This window comes from Heloderma suspectum, chromosome 5, assembly GCF_057233095.1.
Source record: "Heloderma suspectum isolate Gila_16-S chromosome 5, 16-S_ref, whole genome shotgun sequence".
Lineage (NCBI taxonomy): Eukaryota > Metazoa > Chordata > Lepidosauria > Squamata > Helodermatidae > Heloderma > Heloderma suspectum.
Genome location: NC_139462.1, coordinates 98049877 through 98075508, shown reverse-complemented (window position 1 = coordinate 98075508; position 25632 = coordinate 98049877). Strand labels below are relative to the sequence as shown.

At 42.8% G+C, this 25632-nt stretch overlaps 1 protein-coding gene across 1 annotated transcript in view; it reads right to left on the bottom strand.

Moving 5' to 3' along the window:
* Positions 1-4010: 4010 nt before the first annotated feature.
* Positions 4011-25632, bottom strand: part of CORIN (corin, serine peptidase) — a 199950-nt gene continuing 178328 nt past the window's right edge. The window contains exons 19-24 of the mRNA XM_084860315.1: positions 19772-19894; positions 17861-17910; positions 15953-16127; positions 13336-13607; positions 6088-6221; positions 4011-4193 (exon numbers count right to left, since the gene is read on the bottom strand). Of these exons, the coding sequence (XP_084716441.1) occupies positions 4011-4193; positions 6088-6221; positions 13336-13607; positions 15953-16127; positions 17861-17910; positions 19772-19894 (937 nt within the window). The remainder of the gene's footprint in view (positions 4194-6087; positions 6222-13335; positions 13608-15952; positions 16128-17860; positions 17911-19771; positions 19895-25632) is intronic.

The following is a 25632-nucleotide window of genomic DNA, read 5'->3' as shown; positions in this document are numbered from 1 at the left end:
TACTCTCATGATATGATCCTAGTCATGAATAAGAATAAATCCATACCTCCTGCTCCCACAGTAGAACCATCATTGTAATTAACACTTTGTGAATGTCCTGAGTGAGGTGGAGAGCCCAAATGGCAAGACCAAATATTGTTAATGCAGCTTATTGAAACAAAAGCAAAAAAAACCCTCCTATATGATACTCATTGGCACATGGAAGCAGGCATCCTTCAGATCTTTTCATACCATGATACATTGTTGTATCACAGCTAATGTGATTAGGATTTCCGTGCAAAAGGATTTAAATATCACATACTTGCTTGGATTTTCAGACCAGAATAAGCCTAGCATCTAATTCCATCATGGGGACCAAATAAATTATTGAATACATAGCCATGCTTCTGACCTAGCAGAACTGTCTCTAGGTGTGGGTACAGGAACTGAATTATGGCCATGTCCTCTGGGGGTTTTGCCATGTCTTCTGGGATACAGAATGCAACAAACATTTGCGGGGGGGGGATCTACAAATTCTATGATATAACTCTTGGAGATGGTCTCTATGACCCTTCCGCCCTGGGACACACTCAGGAGAACTGAGCCTCCCACCATGTGGAGGAAAGGCCGACACCAAATCAATTGTATTTCTTCTGTGGATGCTGGGAAGTATTGGACTTCTCATTCTAGTCCCATAGCAGTCTCACAGAACAAAGCTGCACCACATACCTTGAATATGGTGAACATGTCTTAATTTCCCAGATGCAAAAAGGAGTAGCGCTTGTGAATTGTGTTATTAACTCCTAGGGACCTACATTTTTCCATCCATTCAATCCATAATAACTGTTAAAAAAAAAAAAGGCATCCAAGAGGTACAGCTAGCCTAATTCCTGGTGGTTAGCTGTCAATGTGTATCTGTGAGGAATAAACAGTAAAGGATTGGTCTGCTGGGGGCACAACTAGCCCCAGGGTACTAAAAACATAAACATTCTATCCAGATAACAAGGAGACTGGGGAAGCGGTACCTGCACACTCACCCAGCACTTGCAGGAGCTCCTGCAAGAGCCGGACAAGTGAGCTTCATTCATCCTTTTCCTTCTTAACATGGGGAAGGCGAAGGATGAGCGAAGTCGGACTGAGTGAAGTTTGGCCTGCCCTGCACTCTCTCCCCAGTGGGAGAAGGTGCAGAGCAAGTGAAGCAGCTTTGCTGCATGTGGGCCTTCTCCAATCGGAGAAGCCCTGTGCACAGCAAAGTTGGTTCTCGGAGGTTGCATCAGGAGGATCATCCTTTGAATGCATCCATTTGGAACCAAATCACACCCCTTTGACATCATTCAGCCTGTAGAGGGTTTGGTGAGGGGGTCATTCGGCCTCCCACCCAATTTTGGTTGCCTTGCCTTACAAGCACCCCATAAGGTAAGTCAGTATTATTATCCCCCACAATGCAGATGGATGGGGGGACCGAGGCTGAGAAAGAATGCCTTTCCTGATGCTACCTCATGAGCTCATGGCAGAGGCAACATTCAAACCAGGGACTTCCTGATCTGTAATCCAGTCTCTTAGCCATTACATTGCCCACCTTGAAGTCAAAGGAGAGCACAGGTATTCCTTCAGTGGCTGGAGTAGTAGAGGCTCTGGTGTTCGAGCAGGTGCTTTGCCCTATTGGGAAGCTCCTGGCAGGAAGGGGATGCCAGGAGTTTCTTCAAGATGAGGAGACTGCCCTCTTCCTTGGCTAGGTCTTGCATTTGAGGAGGGGGTGTAATCTCTGCTAATCTCATGAGTAATCCTCAATTTCAGAATCCCCATAATCAAAGAATATGTGGTCCATGAGGTTTGTTCTGCTGCTTCATGAAGAGTATCCCTTTTCCCACTGAACCCAGCACATGATTTGATGGAAGTGTGCCAAGGCCTGATTATATGCTTGTGGTTTTAATGTTCTATATATTTTAAATTGTTTTATTGTGTGTTGTTTGGTTTTAATTTTTGTGAACCGCCCAGAGAGCTTCGGCTATTGGGCGGTATAGAAATGAAATAAATAAATAAATAAAATATGCTCGAGGCCCCTAAAATAGTTGCAAGGAGAGCATCTGATTGAAGGTGTGACTGACTGTTTCACACAAAGAGTGGACAGCTACCTCCATGCCTGCCTATTTTTCTCCCTCTACAGCTGTGTCCTTTTCTATAGTTTAGGCCTGGTTGCTGTACTTTAGCATAGTTTTAAAGCTTTAGCCCCTGTGGGAAAGACAACAGACTGAAGGAACTGCAGGTCACGGTGGGGGTTACCTTGGCTTCTGCTGTCCTAGTCAGTAGTCAGCCCCTGTAAAGATGGTCTTGGGGTGCTTCCAGATGGAGGGCTCCTAGCACAAGCAATCAAAAGGCATTGTGCAACCTATTCTGTCTATCCTTCCTTAATGGATTTTTTTTTCTGGTAAGAAAAACAATGGAAGAAGTGGTGGGAAAAAACAGGATGGATATATATTGAAGACAACATAAATTGAAGATGTAAACTTCCATGAGATAGTTCAATTACATAATAAAAGCATTGTCTGGAAGAACCCATGATGTGCTGCACTGATTCTCTAGGGTTGGGTGTGAGGCACAACAGCAGAAACAGGATGCAATATATGAGGGAGAAAAGGCAACTCTAAGGGGACTGCATGGTGTCATCTCCGTGTCATAAGATCATGAGGTGAGCACTGGCTGGGAGTATGAGGGTTTGCTCTTGCAGAATACTGCTGATGTGAACTGGATGAATCTTTTCTGCCTCTTGCTGGAAATTTGTTGCTAAGCCTTGAAGTCTGCTAAGTGAAACAGAAATATTTAACTCAGTGTTGTGACAGAAGAAATTTGGGAGGCTGCAGAAAGGGGCACGGTGTTCCTAAAGACAATCTCCAATCAATTTATGTCTACACTTTGCCTCCTGCTGGCAACAGAGGAATGTAGTCCATTTTGTGGAGTGGTACTGCACCTGAGACAATCTGGATAAACTGCGTTTCAGCATAATTGTATATGTGCCATGTCTAGAGGGTTGAAAATTGTCTGCATTGCCTACTAGAATACTTCCCTTGAAACTCTGCAGGAGGTAAATTCCTGTCATATATTTTAAGCAAGACAGCTTCCTGGATTATGAAGCGCAAGATTTATTCTCTACTAGAGGTTAGAGATTTGTATATAGCCTGTAAAGTGTTGGTATTATTCTTAGCAGCTGTAAAATTGCATGGAAATGGTTTAATCTAGTATTGTGGATTACACTGGTGATTCTTAATTTAAAATCTGTTAGTCATTTTGATGGTAATCCTTATTTTAAAATGATTGGTTTATTGTTGCCATAGTAATCAGGCTTACTTGGTTTGTATTAAGTTGTTTTCCCTTGAAGAGAAAGAGAGATGGTCATTGGATTAAACAATAATCTGTATCCAATATATGCATAATTCATATGCTCATCTAAAGCACCCAATTCTGTTAAAGTGAGTGAACACAAAGTCCAGCACATGAAAATCAGGTTGACCAGAGACGGGGCAAGCTGAAGTTTTAAAAAGGGCTATGTTGAATCCATGTGCCCATCACTTTTGCAAATGTACAGATTCTTCATTGCAAGAGATGGAAGCTGAATATATATATATATATATATATATATATATATATATATATATATTTATATAAATTCCTTGATGTTTTAGGAAGTTAATACTTCTGCAGAACCCCTAATTTTAAGTGTCTGAAAGATATCATATTACATTAGAAACTGGTTGACTCTTCCTTTAAGCATTTTGTTGTGCATATACGTGAAAGGCAACACAACACAGCTAAAGAAAAAAGTCAGAAAATCATTACAAAAATATTTGATCGTTACCCAGAAGCACCTTTGGCACCAGAGGATGTACAAATTCTTTTACGTTGTTCCATTGTCTGCCATCTCCAACCCACAGAAGCTATAATTCACCAGATTTCTTCAGTGCAGTATCTCCATTGTTCCGGTGCTCTTGGACTTTGCCTTTTGTCAGTCAGCAGAGCATTTCTATCCTGAAGAATCAGCGGAGCAGAAATGTGTGGATGTAGATTTGCCTTTCAATCCATTCAACAAAGTGAGAAACATTGCTGTAAACTCCAGGTCCCAATACTTTGGAAAAGCAAACAGAGCCCCAAGAAGTTAAACCAAACAAAGTCCAGCGTCCAGCAGGCTGCTCACACACAAGAGGTCCTCCACTGTCACCCTGTAATGACATAGAGATTATTTCACAGCAGAAGGCTACTCATGCAAGGGAATGTCAAAGGTGGCCGAACTAAAAGTGTTACTGTGGTTGTTGAATGAATCCTATAAGCTGGAAGAAGTGGGACGCTTGTAATTGATGATGGTCTGGCATCTCCAGTGAAGGGGGTACAGTCAGGTAACAATCCTGACCATTGGCCAAAGGATTACCAACAGTGCTGGGAGCTTACTTCCCCTCTGCCCCAGCAAAAGGACTCCATCAGCGATAGGTGGGTGGTGGCAGTGTATGGCCCAAAGTGTTCCATAGAAAAATTCAGGAAAAGCACTCTGTATCAGAATCAGACTGAGACTCCCAGAAAGTGGGCAACTACCCTGGGAAAAGGGAGAGAAGTGCTCAGGGAAAGGAGATCTTTGGTTGTGGCACAGTGGCACTGCTGCTGCTCCTCTAGTCAAGGGTGGGGAGGCAGCAAAGATGCCAAGAGTATCCACAGGAGGCAGAGCTAGTAGGGATGAAACTTCTTCCCTTTCACAGGGCAGGTGGGACATGTTAGAATAGAGTGCGCTGGCAGCAGCGGGAAGTGCAATGCAAATGGCAGAAGGAAGAGAAAAACCCAGCAAAAGGAAGGCTAGCCTGACATTTGGACCCATCCAACTCTTCCTGTTTCCACTTTGGCACTGGTGGATCCCAACTTGAATGAGCACAGTGCAAACTGGTGAGATGGCGTAGAAGGTCCAAGGAGGGAGTCCAGCCAAGAGTGTTGAACCAGCTAGAGGGAGAGGACTTTGCCTTTTAAGTCGAACTGTGACTTTTTGTGCTGGGGCATAGTAAAACCTCAGCAGGTATAGAACAAAGGTTATACAGGCAGGCAGCTTGTCAAACAACTGCAGACATTCCATCCACCTCTCTTCGAAGTACGAAACTAGAATTGGGTGTCTGGCACATAAAATACATAACACTCTTGCTCCATTTTTTTTCCTTTTCCTGTCTGTTTTCTAACTGCAAATATTTATGAAAGCCACCCAGGGCCTTAGAGACAGGGCAAAATTCAAACCTAAATTGAGAAATGAACAGATTTGGGAGCCAGGGGTCCTCATACTTGAAAGGTATGAGTACTGGACAAAGGCTAGGTTTTTACAGAACAATCTAATACAGTATTTATTCATTTTATTTATATTTGCCTTTCCTCCATGGAGCTCAGAGTGGAAGCTTAGCCTCAAAGCTACACTGTGAAGTAGGTTAGACTAAGAGACAGTGACTCTCCTAAGGTCACTTAATGAAAGATTCTTCACTAGGGATGTTGCAGGCACCTGATACGGGGGTGGAGTCCAACAGACCCCCCGCCCCCCACTCGGCCCCCCGTTTGCGGGCTGCACAGTACTCACTAGACCCATCCATGAGCACTGCACAGTCCGCAAGCATCCAGCAGCCCACCCATTTCTTCCCCGGAACTGCCCATTCCTGCCAGGAATGTTGCTTAGATCACCCTTTACGGCTGCAATCTACGCAACATTCTCTTCCTGGAAATGCCTGAGCTGCCATTGTTGTGCAAGGAGCAGGCGGACCCCTGGGGCTTATCAGTTGCTCGGCGAGCACTCAAGGAGCTTGTATGGCACGGTGCACGGGCAGAGGCTTGGCAAGTGACTGACGGCCTGTATGGAGGTGAGTCCATCCATCCTTATTCATAACTGAGCAAAAATTTGAACTTGGGGCTTAAACCTAACAAAATAGCCACTGCATCACATTCGTTTCAGATCATGTGATCTAGCTGCTTTTTGTACTATTGTGCTAATTTAGGCAAATAGCAATAAGCTATGGCTATGATTTTTATACACCTTGTCTATGTATGTGTGTGTGTTTTAAACACACACACTTCTTTTTTTCTGCAGAACTGGCTTACCATGCAAGAGTCCACAGTGCCAGATTCATAGCCTGCGCACAACATCCTGGCAGTGATGGTCTTCATATCAAAGTACGACTGGCACTGTTCTAAGGAAATGATACGAACCTCTCCCTCCTGAAGTTTGAAAGGCACTAAACAAGGGAAAAAGACACAACTTCTGTCAAATCATACAACTGTATAAACACAGTTATCCTAGCTATGCTGTTCTGTTGTGCGAAGGAAAGAGGTGATCACCTCTCTCTAAGCTTTAGTATAGCTTAATAGCTAGCTTTCACTCTGCATAACAAACACTCTCTTCCAACAACCTAAGAGATGACTTTATACATGGACTTCACCAGACGGTTGACACCAAAATCAGATTGACTACATCCTTTGTAGCCAAAGGTGGCGGACATCTATGCAGTTGGTAAAAACAAGACCTGGAGCTGATTGTAGTTCAGATCATGAACTTCTTATTGCACAATTTAGAATCAGACTAAAGAAAATAGGGAAGACCAACAGATTAGTTAGATATGAGCTCACTAATATTCCTCATGAATATGCAGTGGAGGTGAAGAATAGATTTAAGGGGCTAGATTTAGTAGATAGGGTCCCAGAAGAACTATGGACAGAAGTTCGCAACATTGTTCAGGAGGTGGCAACAAAAAACATCCCAAAGAAAAAGAAAACCAAGAAGGCAAGATGGCTGTCTGCTGAGACACTGGAAGCAGCCCAAGAAAGAAGGAAAGCAAAAGGCAACAGTGAAAGGGGGAGATATGTCCAATTAAATGCAAAATTCCAGAGGTTAGCCAGAAGAGATCAGGAATTATTTTTAAACAAGCAATGCGCGGAAACGGAAGAAGATAATAGAATAGGAAGGACAAGAGACCTCTTCCAGAAAATTAGAAACATCGGAGGTAAATTCCAAAAATGGATATGATCAAAAACAAAGGTGGCAAGGACCTAACAGAAGCAGAAGAGATCAAGAAAAGGTGGCAAGATTATACGGAAGATCTGTATAGGAAGGATAATAATATCGGGGATAGATTTGACGGTGTGGTCAGTGAGCTAGAGCCAGACATCCTGAAGAGTGAGGTTGAATGGGCCAAAAGAAGCATTGCTAATAACAAGGCAGCAGGAAATGATGGTATCCCAGCTGAACTGTTTAAAATCTTGCAAGATGATGCTGTCAAGGTGATGCATGCCATATGCCAGCAAATTTGGAAAACACAAGAATGGCCAACAGATTGGAAAAAATCAACTTATATCCCCATACCAAAAAAGGGAAGCACCAAAGAATGTTCAAACTATCGAAGAGTGGCACTTATTTCACATGCCAGTAAGCCAATGCTCAAGATCTTGCAAGGTAGACTCCAGCAATTCATGGAACGAGAATTGCCAGATGTACAAGCTGGGTTTAGAAAAGGCAGAGGAACTAGAGACCAAATTGCCAATATCCGCTGGATAATGGAGAAAGCCAGGGAGTTTCAGAAAAACATCTATTTCTGTTTTATTGACTATTCTAAAGCCTTTGACTGTGTGGATCATAACAAATTGTGTAAAGTTCTTGGTGGTATGGGGATACCAAGTCATCTTGTCTGCCTCCTGAGGAATCTGTATAACGACCAAGTAGCAATGGTAAGAACAGCAGACCACGGAACAATGGACTGGTTTAAGATTGGGAAAGGAGTATGGCAGGGTTGTATACTCTCACCCTACCTATTCAACCTGTACGCAGAACACCTTACGCAGTACGTGCTGGGCTTGATGAAGCCAAGGCTGGAGTTAAAATTGCTGGAAGAAACATTAACAAACTCAGATATGCAGATGATACCACTTTGATGGCTGAAAGCGAGGAGGAGCTGAGGAACCTCATGATGAAGGTGAAAGAAGAAAGTGCAAAAGCTGGGTTGCACTTAAACCTCAAAAAAACCAAGATTATGGCAACCAGCTTGATTGATCACTGGCAAATAGAGGGAGAAAACGTGGAGGCAGTGACAGACTTTGTCTTTCTAGGCGCAAAGATTACTGCAGACGCTGACTGCAGCCAGGAAATCAGAAGATGTTTACTTGTTGGGAGGACAGCAATGGCAAATCTTGATAAAATAGTTAAGAGCAGAGACATCACACTGACAACAAAGGTCTGCATAGTTAAAGCAATGGTATTCCCCATAGTAACCTATGGCTGCGAGAGCTGGACCATAAGGAAGTCTGAGCAAAGGAAGATAGATGCTTTTGAACTGTGGTGCTGGAGGAAAATTCTGAGAGTGCCTTGGACTGCAAGAAGATCAAACCAGTCCATACTCCAGGAAATAAAGCCAGACTGCTCACTTGAGGGAATGATATGAAAGGCAAAACTGAAGTACTTTGGCCACATAATGAGAAAACAGGATACCCTGGAGAAGATGCTGATGCTAGGGAAAGTGGAAGGCAAAAGGAAGAGGGCTCGACCAAGGGCAAGATGGATGGATTATATTCTGGAGGTGACGGACTCGACCTCGGGGGAGCTGGGGGTGGCGATGGCCAACAGGAAGCTCTGGCGTGGGTTGATCCATGAAGTCATGAAGAGTCGGAAGTGACTGACCGAATAAACAACAATAGCTAGCTTGGTCTGTCAATGTTCCGAGAGCCTGGTCTTCTGCCAAACTGGAATCTGAGACCATAGTTTTGCCAGGGACTCTGCACACCAAAAGAGAGGGAAAGCAGTTGTTTTCAATATGGCCAGAGAGAAACAAACAGGTTTTTTTTCTGAGAAACAGCTTTGAGAGGCTGCAAGTTTATGCGGCTGCTTTTGTGGGGACTGACGCTACTTTGGTAATATCTGTCCATGTGCCTGCTTGTTTACCACTTGCTCAGAAACAAATATTTTCTCATATTAAATGTACAAAATTTCCTGTGAGAGATATATTCCATTGGAAGATTTTAGGAAGAGGCTGGACAAGCATCTGTCATGGATTTTTCAGGTGTCATTTCTTGCATCAAGGTAGGGTTTATGGACTAAATGCCCCCACAGTTCCTTTCATCTACATTTTATTGTAATTATGTGACTAGCTGATAATAAACCAAAAAAGCCACAGAAAAAGCATTCAGTTTTCTCCATAGACAACATAGTATATAGACATACGCATTTCAAAAACCTTACTCATCACTTAAAGCATTGTTTAGGCTCTAAACTTTAGAATTCCAGTTGAACACATTCAAGAGATATTGTAGATGTTCATTTCTTCTCCAAATCTCCTGGTCTTTCTAGACACGTCAGTGGCAGTATGGGCTGCCCCCAAACCCCACTTTCAAACAGGTGCCTTGCCATCATGTATGCAAATGGCTAACCACAGGACTGGTTCAAGACATTTTGCCACTCCATATGGCTGTACCACACAGTCTAATAGAGGGATCCCTTCCACTGTCACTACACATTGGGATGTGTTTCTCAGCTGACAAGACACTTGTTGTTGTTCAGTCGTTCAGTCGTGTCAGACTCTTCGTGACCCCATGGACCATAGCACGCCAGGCCTTCCTGTCCCCTGCTGTCTCCCGCAGTGTGCTCAAGTCCATATTCATTGCATCAGTGATGCTATCTAGCCATCTCATCCTCTGCCGTCCCCTTCTCCTTTTGCCTTCAGTCTTTCCCAGCATCAGGGTCTTTTCCAGAGAGTTTTCTCTTCGCATTAGGTGGCCAAAATATTTGAGCGTAGCTTCAGTATCTGTCCTTCCAATGAACACTCAGGGTTGATTTCCTTTAGGATGGACTGATTTGACCTCCTTGCAGTCCAGGGACTCGTAAGAGTCTTCTCCAGCACCACAGTTTGAAAGCATCAATTCTTCGGCGCTCAGCCTTCCTTATACTCCAGCTCTCACAGCCATACGTTACTACTGGGAAAAACATAGCTTTGATTAGACAGACCTTTGTCGGCAAGGTGATGTCTCTGCTTCTTACTATGCTGTCTAGGTGTGCCATAGCTTTCCTCCCAAGGAGCAAGCGTCTTTTAATTTCATGGCTACAGTCACCGTCTGCGGTGATCTTGGAGCCCAAGAAAATAAAATCTGTCACTGCTTCCATTTCTTCCCCTTCCATATGCCAGGAAGTGATGGGACCAGATGCCATGATCTTCGTTTTTTTAATGTTGAGTTTCAAACCAGCTTTTGCACTCTCCTCTTTCACCCTCAACAAGAGGCTCTTTAGATCCTCTTCGCTTTCTGCCATTAGGGTGGTATCATCTGCGTATCTGAGGTTGTTGATAATTCTCCCAGCAAGCTTAATTCGGACCTGTGATTCATCCAACCCGGCGTTTCTCATGATGGACTCTGCATATTAGTTAAATAAGCAGGGCGACAATATGCAGCCTTGTCGTACTCCTTTCCCAATTTTGAACCAATCGGTTGTTCCATGTCCGGTTCTTACTGCTGCTTCTTGACCCTCGTACAGGTTTCTCAGGAGACAGGTAAGGTGGTCTGGTACTCACATCTCTTTAAGAATTTGCCACAGTTTGTTGTGATCCACACAATCAAAGGCTTTAGCATAGTCAATGAAGCAGAAATAGACGTTTTTCTGGAATTCTCTTGCTTTCTCCATGATCCAGCAAATGTTGGCGATTTGATCTCTAGTTCCTCTGCCTCTTCGAAACCCAGCTTGTACTTCTGGTAGTTCTCGGTTCGCATACTGCTAAAGCCTAGCTTGTAGGATTTTGAGCATAACCTTGCTGGCATGTGAAATGAGCGCAATTGTACGGTAGTTTGAACACTCTTTGACGTTGCCATTCTTTGGAATTGGAATGTAAACTCACCTTTTCCAGTCTTGTGGCCACTGCTGAGTGTTCCAAATTTGTTGGCATATTGAATGCAGCACTTTAACAGCATAATCTTTTAGGATTTTAAATAGCTCAGCTGGAATACTGTCATCTCCACTAGGTTTGTTGTTAGTAATGCTTCCTAAGGCCCACTTGACTTCACTCTCTAGGATGTCCGGCTCATGTTCAGTGACCGCACTATCATGGCTATCAGGGACATTCAGACCTTTCCTGTATAGTTCTTCTGTGTATTCTTGCCACCTCTTCTTAATCTGATCTGCTTCTGTTAGGTCCCTGCCTTCTTTGTCCTTTATCATGCCCATCTTTGCACAAAACGTTCCCTTGAGATCTCCGATTTTCTTGAAGAGATCTCTAGTCTTTCCCATTCTGTTGTTTTCCTCGATTTCTTTGCATTGTTCATTTAAGAAGGCCTTCTTCTCTCTCCTTGCTATTCTCTGGAACTCTGCATTCAGTTGGATATGTCTTCCCCTTTCTCCCTTGCTTTTCACTTCCCTTCTTTCCTCAGCTACTTGTAAAGCCTCCTCAGACAGCCACTTTGCTTTCTTGCATTTCTTTTTCTTTGGGATGGATTGACTTGCTGCCTCCTGAACAATGTTATGGACCTCCGTCCATAGTTCCTCAGGCACTCTGTCTATCAGGTCTAATCCCTTAAATCTATTCCTCACCTCCACTGTATATTCATCAGGGATATGATTTAGGTCATACCTGAATGGTTTAGTGGTTTTCCCTATGTTCTTCAATTTAAGCTGACATTTTGCAAGAAGCAGCTCATGATCTGAGCCACAGTCAGCTCCAGGTCTTGTTTTTACTGACTGTATAGAGCTTCTCCATCTTTGGCTGAAAAGTGCATAATCAATCTGATTTCGATATTGACCATCTGGTGATGCCCATGTGTACGGTCGCCTCTTGTGCTGTTGGAAAAGAGTGTTTGCTATGATCAGTGTGTTCTCTTGGCAAAACTCTTATTAGCTTTTGTCCTGCTTCATTTTGTACACCAAGGCCATGCTTGCCTGTTATCCCAGTGATTTCTTGACTTCCTACTTTAGCATTCCAATCCCCTATGGTGAAGATGACATCTTTTTTTGGTGTTCGTTCTAGAGGGAGCCAGTGTGATGTAGTGGCAAGGGAGTTGGACTAGGAGCTGGGAGATCCGGGTTCTAGTCCCCACTCGGCCATGGAAGCTCACTGGGTGACTTTGGGCCAGTCACAGACTCTCAGCCCAACCAACCTCACAGGGTTGTTGTTGTGAGGATAAAATGGAGAGGAGGAGGATAATGTAAGCCGCCTTGGGTTCCTTGCAAGAGGGAAAAAGGCGGGGTATAAATGCAATAAATAAATAAATAAATACGGTGTTGTAGGTCTTCATAGAACCGATCAACCTCAGCTTCTTCGGCATCAGTGGTTGGGGCATAGACTTGAATTACTGTGATGTTGAATGGTTTGCCTTGGATTCGTACTGAGATCATTCTATCGTTTTTGAGATTGTACCCCAGTACTGCTTTTCCCACCCTTTTGTTGACTATGAGTGCTACTCCATTTCTTCTAAGGGATTCTTGCCCACAGTAGTAGATATGATGGTCACCTGAATTAAATTCGCCCATGCTTGTCCATTTTAGTTCGCTGATTCCCAAGATGTCGATGTTCAATCTTGCCATCTCATGTTTGACCACCTCCAGCTTACCTTGATTCATTGATCTGACATTCCAGGTTCCTAAACAATATTGTTCTTTACAGCATCGGATTTTCTTTTCACCACCAGACACATCCACAGCTGAGTGTCCTTTCGGCTTTGGCCCAGCCGCTTCACTCTTTCTGGTGCTACTTGAAAATACCCTCTGCTCTTTCCCAGTAGTATATTGGACACCTTCCAACCTGAGGGGCTCATCTTCCAGTGACATATCTTTTAGCCTTGTGATACATTCCATGGGGTTTTCTTGGCAAGAATACTGGAGTGGGTTGCCATTTCCTTCTCCAGTGGACCACATTTTGTCAGAACTCTCTGCCATGACCTGTCCATCTTGGGTGGCCCTGCATGGCATAGCTATGGCTTCACTGAGTTACGCAAGCCCCTTCGCCACAACAAGGCAGTGAGCCATGAAGGGGGCAAGTCCCTGTAACGAATAGTCCTTTGGATCCTGATCATGGTATGTATTTACATATCTGCAGTCACCTTTCGCTATAGTCATGAATAGCTATTCGCAAGTCCTTGTAACGAATAGCTATTCATGACTATAGCGAAAGGTGACTGCAAATATGTAAATGCATACCATGATCTGGATCCAAAGAAGGGATCCTGTGCTTTGGCTGGGGTTACTTTACACGTTCTGAGATGTCATGCTCAAGAAAAGTTGTTTCATTATGCTTTGCAATAGTGGATTCCCACTAGAGCCAGATAACTGACCAAGGTTGGCAAAAGGTAAATAAATTAGTATGAGAATATGGAAAACATTTATCTTACTTTTGTTGCCCATGTGTCCCCAGCCAGTGATATAGCAATAGGTATTTGGCTCAACTAGATGCTCCCTGCTGGGTAGGCAAACTGGCCTTACGTAGCTTGTCTCATTGATGTCTTCATTGAGTTCCACAATGCTTATATCATAGTCCACTACAGCACGGTTATAGCGAGGGTGCAGTATAATTGTTTTCACCACGCGGGTCTGCATGAAGACTGAAGGATGATCCAAGTTGTTGATGCCAAATACTACCTTCCATACAGCAGGGTTTTCTCTCCTTGTAAAAAGGAAATAAATAAGATAGGCAGCTCTGAATTTAGTTCTTTACAAGGAGAAACTTACAGCTGTCACTGTAAAAATGACAGTGCTATAAAAATGCTATAAAAATACCAAACCCATAAGTAGAAAGATGGAAACAGGGCTCTTCCAAAAGCAAAAATGAACTAGCTTCAATTAGATAATTACGGGAGCAATCCTATAGGGATAGGTGGCCACCTCTGGAATCAGAGGCGACTGCCTATCCAATGCAGGGCAGGAGCAGCACAGAGGGGACCATCTGCTCTGCACTTCTCCTGCCCTGCATTCACAGCTAGACAGCTGATTTCGGCTATCTAACCACGGGAAGTAAGAGCGGGGGTGGCGGCGGTGGCCGGACAGCACATAGGATGCGTCATACCAGCATTTCCACCCGCCCCCAAGAACTCCCCTTCTACGCCACTCCGCACTGCTCTTATGAGCGTGGGGCCATTCCGTACTGCCTCCTGGGAACCGACCTCAGAGTGCATGCTCCAATGTCGGTTCCCGCCTGGGAACCGACCTATCCTATGGCAGCCTAGCCTCTGACTAGCGGCCATAGGATTGTTCCCTAAGTGAATGAAAATGACAACTACTTCACTTCCTATCTTATGTAAAAATGATGAACACTGCTGTTGATGAACATATCAAGTAATATGTTCTGAACAGAATAATGGGTGGGATCCAGGCTAAGTTAGCCACATTTAGGTCCCATTGAAATCAATGTAAAAAGTTAGTCACAACTAATTTAAATCCCATTGATGACAATGGGACTTAAGAACAACTAACTTTTTTAATCTTATCTAATATGGATGTAATATAATATGTTCAAATATTCTAATGAGATAACAATATCCAAATATAATATCATATAATATCCACTCATTTAGCTGTGACATTTGTATCCTACCCTTCCTCCAAGGAGCTCTGCTATAATTTGAGATACAGGCATTACTGAGACAAACACATGAATGGATCACTTGTCCAACACTAAGTAGAACTGGTGTTTTAAATGCCTTTAAATTGTTTGATTGCAACACGAAAGCTATTATTGACTGATAATGTGACATGCAAAGGCTAGCAATTTAAAGCATAAAGATATTTCTGTTCTCATGAATAGCTTCATCTGTACTGTGTTGTGGTTTTCATTCCTCTGAGAACAAAACAAGGAAATACTTTTTTAAAATTTAAAATGCATATCAAAGGGCCAATAAAAAGTCATAATGTAGAAGTGTTATCTAATAATAGCAAATTAACCATGCGTTTAAAAAATCCAGGCGCCGCATTCTGAGTACTGCATTTCAAACTGATCTATAAAAGTGGTTCATTATAAATTATATAGGAGGCATGTGATGTTTTTATGTGTGAGAACAAACGAACTGTGCTGATTTCTAATCAGGCTACAGCCGAAGGAAAGAAGTGAATCAGGCCTATTCCACTGGCTCTGCTGAGGGATCAGTTGCCTTTGGTTCTGCCTCAACTGTCACCTAGTGGCGGCCTTTCTATCAAGCTACTTGAACTGTTTCCATCTCATCTGATTATTATAAGAACTGTAACTTTAAGAACTGGTGCCAGAATTTGCTTTTTTTCCTCCTCCTTCCCCAACCTTTTTTGTTGTGTGTTTTATTATCATACACTGGAGGACAAGAATGGTCTTGTTTTTGTTGTTGATATGTAAGCTGCTCCGGGAGCCTTTTCAACTGTGAAGTGGGATAAAAAGTGATTTAAATAAATAAATAATCAATCAATCAATCATTCAATCCAGGAATGAGCAGGGAATCCCTAATGCTCTTATTCCAGAGGTTTGCATTAAAAAAAATTACAGAGTCTTTCCCAGGCCAGAAAACAGCTAACCAGTCCTTTCTCTCTCAGTACCTGGTCACAGTGCCTCTCACGCAAGGGTAAGTATACATTGTGCAAAAAGTGGGGCCCTGAATGCCAGGCCTTGTATTTTATTTATTTATTCAAACATATATTCTGCCTTTCTATGCAAATAATACATGTGGCTAACTAATATAATAAATAAGAGTCACATAACCAACATTCACATAATCAGCTGCAAGATTCTAGGAGGTTACTACAGCTCCTGATGGAGATCATGGACATTCTTAACTCTGTGTCTAAACTCCATGTGGAAACTGCTTTGAAATGTCAAAGCAGGCATTAGTCACCACATTATTCAGCACAATCCCCATAACAAGTGCATGTCTTCCAGCCACAGGGCTTAATTCTTGGACCAGCTGAAGGCTGTGGAACATCACAGTTTAGGAACCCTTTCTTGAACTGTCATTGCTACCCAATCAGTAAAGTGTTCTGTGCACTACTCACCCTTCAAAGCAGTGTGCCACTGTCAAGACCCATTTCTTTGCTATAAGAACACAGCCACATATATGCCCACTGGGCTCGCTCTGCAGGGAGCACTGCCATGGCCACCGTCCTGGGCGACTGGTCCTACCACCAAGGATCCTCTTGCTCATGCGAGCTGCAGGGCGACGCCCGCAGTCTATTAAGGAACATGTTATGATAATAAGTACCACAGTATTCAGTGTGCCTGCCTTTTCCTGAAAGCTAGGTACAAGCTCCAAAATTACTTCAAGAGTATCTTTAAGAAGGAAGTAGAGTTACTGAAGATGTGATACTAAGCTAAATTTATGAATTAGAACATAAGAACCACCCTGCTGGAGTAGATCAAAGGTCAGACCCAGCATTACTTGGAAGGACTGTGGGGCATTTGCTGAGGCCCCAGGGCATCAGGAGGGCCCACTAGAAAATCCAACTATGCCCTATCCTTTGCTGGGTGTCCAAGCCCACCCTTCCCATTGCCCCACAAACTGCCAAGTGCCAAATGTCCATCTAGGAGTATCCATTCATTTCCTATGCATTGCAGCTAGGGATGTCAGAATAATCTGCACTGGAACCAAATGATTTTCATGAATCCAACCCACAGATTCCTCAGCAGACCGGCTTTTCCCCTGTTGGGTGTATTCTGTGGACTTGTGAACCAATTTTCTAACTTGCCCAAGTTTTATGCAAATGTCATTGTAGAACAATAGGCACAATAAAAAAAAAACTGGCCCCAAATGCACATTTCTCCCATTTGGGGGAATTTGCACATTTTCACATTGCACAAATGTGAATTTGCTCAAATTTGGAAACAAAAAAATCTGATTCCATCAATGGGGGGATGACAGAACGAAAGGTACCTGACAGTCCATGAAATACAGACAGATTTTACACAATCTGTACATCCCTAATTGCAACCCCATGAAAATCACCCTGTGCCATGACCATTTGGCTTTTTAAAATGGAATAGATCGTGGGGTGGTGAAGGAGAGAGAGGATATGAGCATGTGGAGGGGGTGAGGGAAAGAGAACAGGAATGTGGCGGGGAGGGGGGAGAACAAATGTGTGAGGGAGAGGGGGGAGAGAGAACTGTCTGAATCTACTGCCAATCAGTTTAATTGAATAACCCTGAGTCCTAATATTATAGGAGAGGGAGCAAAATGTCCATCTATCCACTTTTTCCACACCCAAGGGAAGCTTCAGGTTTGCAGAAGTACAACAAATCTTTTGACAAAAAAACAACCAAAACAAAAACAAAACCAAGAGGGCAAAATCAACCAAATGACAACTGTGCATGCTCAGTGGACCATGGAAGGGAAAAAATGGAAAACAGGAGGATGCAAGATGGAATGGAGCACCCTAGAAGGAGGCAGGGTGGAAGAACGGGTGAATTCCACACTGCAACATTTTTTTACAGGTCTCACTTGTCAATAGCTGGTTAGATGGAACCTTCAGGTTCACGGGCAATAAGCTGTTACATAGAAGCTGTGAGAAAGCAACAGCAAGAGAAGGCTACTTTAAGAAGGCTGCCTTTAAACCCTGCTTGTGGGCTCCTTTGAGGCATCTGTTTTCCACTGTGGGAAGCATGATTATGTCCTAAATGGACCTTTGGCCTGATCTAGCAAGGATCCACCTACGTTAAGAACATAAGAAGAGCCATACTGGATCATACCAAGGATCCATCTAGTCCAGCATTCACACAGTTCACACAGAACTAGATGCTGATGGGAAACCCACAAGCAGCACAACAGCATCCTCCTGCACCCTCTCTTACAAAGAATTATCTAGACTCTCAAGTCAGCACATGCATTCTTAGACATGAGTGGGGCTTATTAGTGATTTGAAAGCATCTACCTAATTTCCTCCTTCATGGTTAGATGTTCTGCATCTTACCTTCTTTGGTGCAGAGAAGAGAAACCATACTCCTGCTTCTGCATGGCAATCTGGATGAAGAAATAATAGCTTTTTAAAGGAACAATTGCATCAGTATATATGTGGCTTTTGTTTAGTATGGGTTATGACATGTGAACTGGGGGCCAATCTAAATGGAAACGTTTCGAATTAGCTCTTTCCACAGTAGACACAGTGCTGCATTCCTCCGCTTTTGCGGTGTCTACGGGAACTGAAGCTGCAGTAGTTGGGGTGGGGTCCCACCACAAATAGAAATGTACATCAGCAAATGCGCAGATGCGGGGCAGCCAGTGAGCGGAGGCTTGCTCCCCCTCCCTCATGTGTTCAACAAAGTGCAGTGGAGCACTTGCTTATGAGCAGACATTTATGACAAACCTCACGTACCCCAGATTCACACACACATTTATGTGGCAGGCAGGCAAGCAGGCTGCTGCCGCCTGGAGACTGAGCAGAATGAGCAGGAGAGCAGGAGTGCAAGAGCGCTGAAAGCAGAGAGCGCAGAGCCAGGAAGGAGGGAGAGCGACTGGCACGTTGTCTTTGATGTATATTAACTGCCCTGGCAATCACCCTTTCTTAGCTGAGCAGCTTCAAATCAACAGGCAACCACCATTTCTCAGCTGTGTTCCTTCCTAGCTGCACAGCTTCAAAACAGCAGGGCTGGCTCCCCCCGCTCCACTCCCAAGTCCTATGACTATTTAAAGTGAGAGGCATATTTTTAATTTTTCAAAAACAGTATTTCAGTGCTATGATGGCAAGTCTTCAGACAAGTCTACACAGGCATATTTTTCACTTTTGTCAGCTTTTTAGCACCAAATTACAAGCTGTGGTGATATAACACCACCCCTTCCATGGACACAGACAAAATAGTTATGATGCAGCACAATATTTCTCTACACCAACATCACACCACAGAGCATGATCCTGCAACCTATGGTAGCCCACTACGGTTCCTTTCAAGATGAGAACAAATGGAGGATATGGGTGCTTGCCACTTTGGTACTTCCAAAGAACAGTTGTGGTAACTGAGTTCCTGAAAAAAAGTCCTTCTGGAAGTGTCCTAAAGATATGGACAGCTCAAAATTGAGATTCACTAGTGACACCACAGAATCAGAACAAACTTGTAAACATACTGATCTGATAACTTTTAGTAATGCTTACATAGCTTACATAGCATCATCATATATTAGTAATGCTTACATAGCTTACATAGCATCATCTATGTAAGATGATGCTAAAATTAATCTTTTAGATGAATTCATCACTAAAATTCATTGCTTTTAGTCATAGGCCATTGCAAAACCACAAAGCTTACATACATGGAAAACATTTTATATTTGTATCTTAGCGTGCTTCCAGACAGAGGGGTATTAGCACTAACAACCAGAAGGCATTGTGCAACTATTCTGTATTTTATTTTTTAACGGATTTTCTGCAGAAAAAAGATGGAAGAACCTATGGGCAAATACTGGAGAGTTATAAGACTAAGATGACATCAAGATCCCCTGGAAAATTCTGTGAAATTCGGCAACCGATGGCAAAATAAAAGCCTCGTCTGGAAGCACTGTTTCCGGGTATGATTGTACATGAAATTACACCTTAGACAATGGTTGGGGATGCACATTCCCATTTTCACTGCAATGCAAATGGAAGTGCACACCAAGATTGACACTTCATAGTGCAAAACGTAGATCACATTAGATGCCTCGTATCTGAATGGATATTGCAATGTGGGTATGTACTTGCATCCATCCTTCCCAAGGTTCTTGATCCAGCAAGGTGGTCTATGTGAGAAAGCTACTTTCACAAAGAGATCTCCCACACTGCATCAGGATTGGTAGACTACAAGTTAGTCTACTTACACAGAGCAACAGTAGAAGGGGAGCAATTTCTTACCCTGTCACTAAAAGGCCCTGTAATGTGGATGTGTTTTTGCTCTCCCAGTCAGAGTGTAGATTCAGCCATTTCTCATGATGTGGCTGCTTATAGTCTGGAACCATTTCTGTCACAGGCAGCCCCCTGAAACAAACACACATCCAAGTCGCTTAGTACATTTGTTTTATCAAAACCTGAAACTTTACTGAAAGATTATGCTTCAGTGTCTCAAGTTACAGAAAAAAATATTCCATGTGCATACCAAGGAAAACACTTGCTCATGCTAAGGCTGCATGCAAGGAACACAATGTTTAAAAGCTCTTTACTGTACGCATAGTACTCAGCTGTGAAGAATGCCACTCACCCTGCCCTGCAATGCAGGGCAGGCTAGAACTCACCTCCCTTGACTTACTCACAAGTAGCTGCCACCATTCACTTTCATTCATCCTAGGTTTGGGCAAATAAAGAACCCAGAATTGAAGGTCAATTACCTGAGAGGAGGGAAGCAACTCTTAGCAAATTCTCACCTGGCTATATCCAGGCAGAGACCAATCTATGTTTTCCTTTACCTCTCCTTCCCAAGCATGTAGGATGGACAAATGGTCTGGCACATAGGTGGGATTGATTCATTGGCTATGCAAAATATCCAGTTCAAGTTCCCAATTAAAGGTTTATTAAAGCTTAAGATGAGGTGAAAGGAGAAATAAAGAGAGTAGCATAAAAATTAAGCAGTTCTAAATAACCCTATTCTAGACTGACTTTCATAGGATCAGTATTCTTACTTGAAGATGCATGGGTCTCCTCACAATATTTGACAGACAAGATCATAGGCAAAACAGTTCCATCTTAATCTCTGTACTCAAGGGGGTAGGGTTGACATGGAGGTAAGGATTAACCTACCAGGTAAGTGTAGCTATCTTTGAGGGAGGAGTTTGGGATGCTACACTTAAGGCATCGCAATCATCATGTATTATTTATTTATTTATTTATTTATTTATTTCTATACCGCCCAATAGCCGAAGCTCTCTGGGCAGTTCACAAAAATTAAAACCAAACAACACACAATAAAACAATTTAAAATATATAGAACATTAAAACCACATATTCAATTTATAACCTGCCTATATACAAAACAGTCTAGGCAGCAAACAGGGTTAAAAACAAAATTATACACACAAAAAACAAAAACCACAATACAGCCTAGAAATAGTATATAACAATCAGCAAAAAGAAATAAGGATTCTAAAAAGGGAAGGTCTGCCGGAATACTAGAGTCTTTAATTCCCGGCTTTAAAACATTCAAAGAGGACAGTAGGCGCATTTCAACAGGAAGGTCATTCCACAGCGGTGGGGCAGCAAAAGAAAAGGTCCTCTCACATGTGACTGCCAGTCTCACATTAGGCAGCTGCAGCAGATAACCCTCAGAAGACTTTAGTGGTGGACTGGAAGTTAGGGGAGGAGGCGCTCCCTGAGGTACATTGGACCTTGACCATGCAAGGCCTTAAAGGTAAGAACAAACACTTTATATTTTGCCCGGAAACAAATTGGTAGAAGGCCCATGTTAAATGGGTGATCAACCCATAGTAGCCTATCAAAAAGAGGTGTGAAACGGAGCAATCTCCTCTCTATTCCTTGTAGATGGGACCCACCTAGGGGAAACTCCATCCTGTGTATTTGGGATGATACATAACATGATGGAAATCTTGGAATGGAGATCATAATCATGGGGGTAGGGGGCAGGTAGAGAGTCTTAAAGGGACAAGTGTCATGTGCTCAGCATATGCAGGGTTTGCATACTAAAGTTGCTGTCACCAGGGTCTTCCAGCATCGGAAGGCATATGCTACATGCAAAGTGCTTTTAAACGTTACACTCCCCATGTACAATGTCAGCATTAAGGGTTTTCCTGTGGCTCTCACATGGGGTAAATAATTTCTAAGTCAGCTCTTAAACAGGCAACTGAATTATATCCTAGTTCTGTATATGTTTCAGGGAAGGGTTTGCCAAAGTTAGACCAGATAACATTTTATTATATTGTAACAGAGAAAATCCAGGAGAAGGGATTACAGTGGGAAATGGAAATCGCAAGCATTTTCTCTAGTGACTCAAAGCATAGCTCATTTTACTTTACATCTGTCTAATGCATTACTGTTTTGTTATAACGTTAATGATCACATTTAATGTTTGTCTCTCCATGGATTTCTTCTTCCTGGCCATTCTTTTCTTATCCATTATGTGTCAGTCAGTCTAATTCCCATTGCTTTTATAATAAGATTATTATCAGGAGTATTCATAGAGTGGAAGGTTTTATTTTCCTTAAGCTGATCAAGAGAACTATTCAGACAGAAGAATATCTCAGATTGTATTGAAATCAGGATTCTCTTTAAAAAAGCCTCACAAGCAAGTAATCAGATTTGGCAAGTCTGCATGTCCAATTTCTGTCTCCTTTTGCCTTTGGGCAACTAAAATGTAACTTCTGTATTCAAAGCTTTCTGTGACAAGGCCATTCATGCAAACTCTTAAGCCCTAAGGGGTGTTGTTGGTTCATCAGGTACTAAAATTTCATTAACTATTCATTCCCCTTCTATACTCCCCTACTCAATTAATTTACACCTGGAAGAGCAATGAGATTCAGTCTAAAGAACAAACTTTTAGTGTGCAATCCTTTAGACAGAAAAAACTCTCTACAACTCCCAGTATTCTCCAGCCACTGTCTAAACAGATTGCACCCTAAAAGATTTTAGAACATCTTTTGTAGGACAGATACCACAGTTGAATTTACAATAGGAAAAAACAACATAATTTAATGTTGTACTTTGATTCTGTTTACTTCTTTTATTGTTCCACTCACGTATCCTGCTGGACATAGAATGGTATATGAATTTTGTAAATAAATAAATAAGTATCCTGCAAAATTATTTCCATCCCACTCCAGAATATGAAATTACTGTTAATAAAAGAAGCTATATCTGCATTGTCACTGACCTCTTAATCCTCAGTTTGGATGAAGAAAGAACCCTTGGTGCCATATTTCACGTTAAACTTTTAACTGTACACAATATTTTTTTAGCTATGCACATATTTTAGCGTATAACTAAAAATGTAAAATGTAAAACATAGAATATGTTTGCAAACATGTGAATTGAATAGCCTCTGCATAAAATAGTAACCATGCTCACTAAAGAGCTGGGATTGACTACAACTGCCTGTTGAGTGCATTCTTCGTGGAAAATCCCAGGTTTGCCTCTACATACTGTGCAAAATGGCCTTTGCTCTAAGTGCTCAGAAAAAAGTTATGCAAAAGTGTTTCATTTTACTTGGGGCTATCTCCTGCGTCTAGAGGATAGTTTCCCTAAAAATGACAACTTTATTTGGAGTGGAAAGGGGGAAATTATTATTTATCAAGGCAATCAACAGATTAAATATTTCGAGGTGAGCCAATTGTGCACTGCAATCCTAAGCATGCTTACTTAGAAAAAGGCCCCGTGTTCAATTTGGCTTACTTCCAGGTAAATAAGGATAGGATTGCATCCCTAGCTCCTCTAAACTATCCTTCCTCAATCTGGTGCTCTCCACATAATTTGACCGCAACTCCTACTATTCCTAACCATTGGCCATGCTGGATGGGGCTGATGGGAACTGTAGTTCCCATGTGGAGGGCACCAGGTTGGGGAAGGCTATTCTAACCACAGCAGCTGCAACTTAGATATGCATGTGTGCCAGGTTCTTGCAGGTACTGGAGTTCTTTAAGCAATTCTGCATTCAACAGAACTCCATAAGAAACTCTCAGACATGTTTAAACCTGACTTCCTGTTTGGCAGGGGAAGCTGAAGACAAGGCCCAAGCATTAGGATAAGAGAGGGCACACTTTACTGGGATCTAGAGAGCCAGTGGTGCAGCCCAGGCTGCATCTCCATTACTATGAGTGGAAAAATTGAGGCCAACCCAAGGGTAGTGGGAACTAGTGCTGCTGGTAGGATTTACAGGCTCCAAATACATGTGAATAAACATCTAGGGTACAGTGAACACATACTCGCATACACCATACTTCCATGCCTGGCTTTAAATACAAATCATGAGATTGTACGTATGGGATGGGATCATGGTATGTGTGTGGGAGGATACCCATGTTGCAATTTTGTACTGGACCCCCCAAAATGATGCTTGGGCCCTGGCTAAAAAGAGAAAAGGATTTTTATTTTTATTTTTACTGTGGCTTCCTGCTTTCTGTATCTTCTGGAGGGCATTCCAAGAGATTCAAGTTAGCCCCTCCCACTGGCTGACAGGCAGGATCCAGCAGGAGGAACTACCCTTCCTTCCCATACGGGACTGAAAGAGCCAACAGCCCATCAACCTAGAACTCCAAACTAGGAAAATAACGTAACAGGACAAAGAAAACCAAAAACAAGCACAAAGACACCAACTATAATCTTATGAAAATGAGAATGCATTACACAAAATCGACAGGAAAAAACTGACTCCAAAGACCTTATTTACCATCCCCCACATGCAAAGTGGAGATGGAAGCATCATTTTTGGAGGAAACGTAGGTACACTGACTTACCAGGGTGGGTGAAATGTCCTCTAGAAGATACAAAAGATACAGAAAACAAAAACTTCCCTTTCTCCTGTATCTTCTGGAGGGTATTCCAAGAGATTCAGGATGCACCAAAGCAGTCGTTCCCTGGGTGGGATAAACAGTGTACCAATCATTGTATATACACTCTCTGCAGATCCCACCTACCAAAGGCAGCCTCTGCCAATGAGAAACCATAAATTCTATCATGCTTAGCAAAGGTGTGCAAGGAAGCGCAGATGGCCAACTTGCAAATCTCTTCCATCAAGTGGCTGTAGTAGATGCCCCTTTGAGGAGTGAACCATTTTCCCTGAAGGGGGAGACTGCTTCAGAGATTGATAAACCAAGATAAAACACAGCCACCTGGAAACAGCAAAAAAAGAGACCTTCTTACCTTAGGAACTATCCTGATGTGAATCATAGCTTCCACTTGACTAATGGCTCCTGCCCTATCTAGGTAAAAACTGGGGGCCCTATCCAAGTTGTGCCAAGCCTCTTCCTGGAGATTGACTGCAGTAGGCCAAAACAAGGATCTTAAGAGAGCAAGTGGCTAGGGATTCAAAGGAAGAAGCCATAACACCTTAAGCACCCAATTTAAATTCAGCATAGGAAATCCATGAACCACAGGAGGATTAAAAAGTGCTACTCCTCTCAGAAACCTCAACATGGGGATGGCTTGCAAAGTATTCCCACCCCCTGCAGCCCAAGACACTATTCAGAGGTGCAACTTGGTGGCTGAGTGTGCTGGTACCGAGCTACTTTAGCAGACCTGTCTGGAGAAATTCCAAGACCCCTGACAGGTTATCCTCCCACAGTACTCTACTCGGTTTATTGCACCAAGAAAGGAAGACCTTCCAGGTGTTGTTGTGCACCCTGTTAGTGGGCCTGCGTCAAGAAGCCAGAGCTGTTCAGAACTTCTCCAGAGTAGCCAAGGTGGCCGAGCCTCCAGGCTGATAACTGCCTGAGTGGCTACTGACCTTCCAAAGCAGTGAGAAAGGAACTATGAGTGGTCCACACTTTCTCTGTCACCTATTCCAGACATAATGTAGAGGGATGGGGATGTGTATATGTTCCACAGGGAGATGCCTAATCACTCATGCTTCTTCAATAACTAATTTGGTGGAACGCTTGAAACTATGCTCTGTATCTACTTAAACAGACAACTAAAAATGAATTACGATGACACTGCAAAGGGCTGATTCACACATATGTATTCATCTCTTGACAAATGCAGCATCAAATGATGACTTGCATGTACAAATGAGCCACTACAGCTCAAATGCTGCAAGCAGCATATTCATATCACCT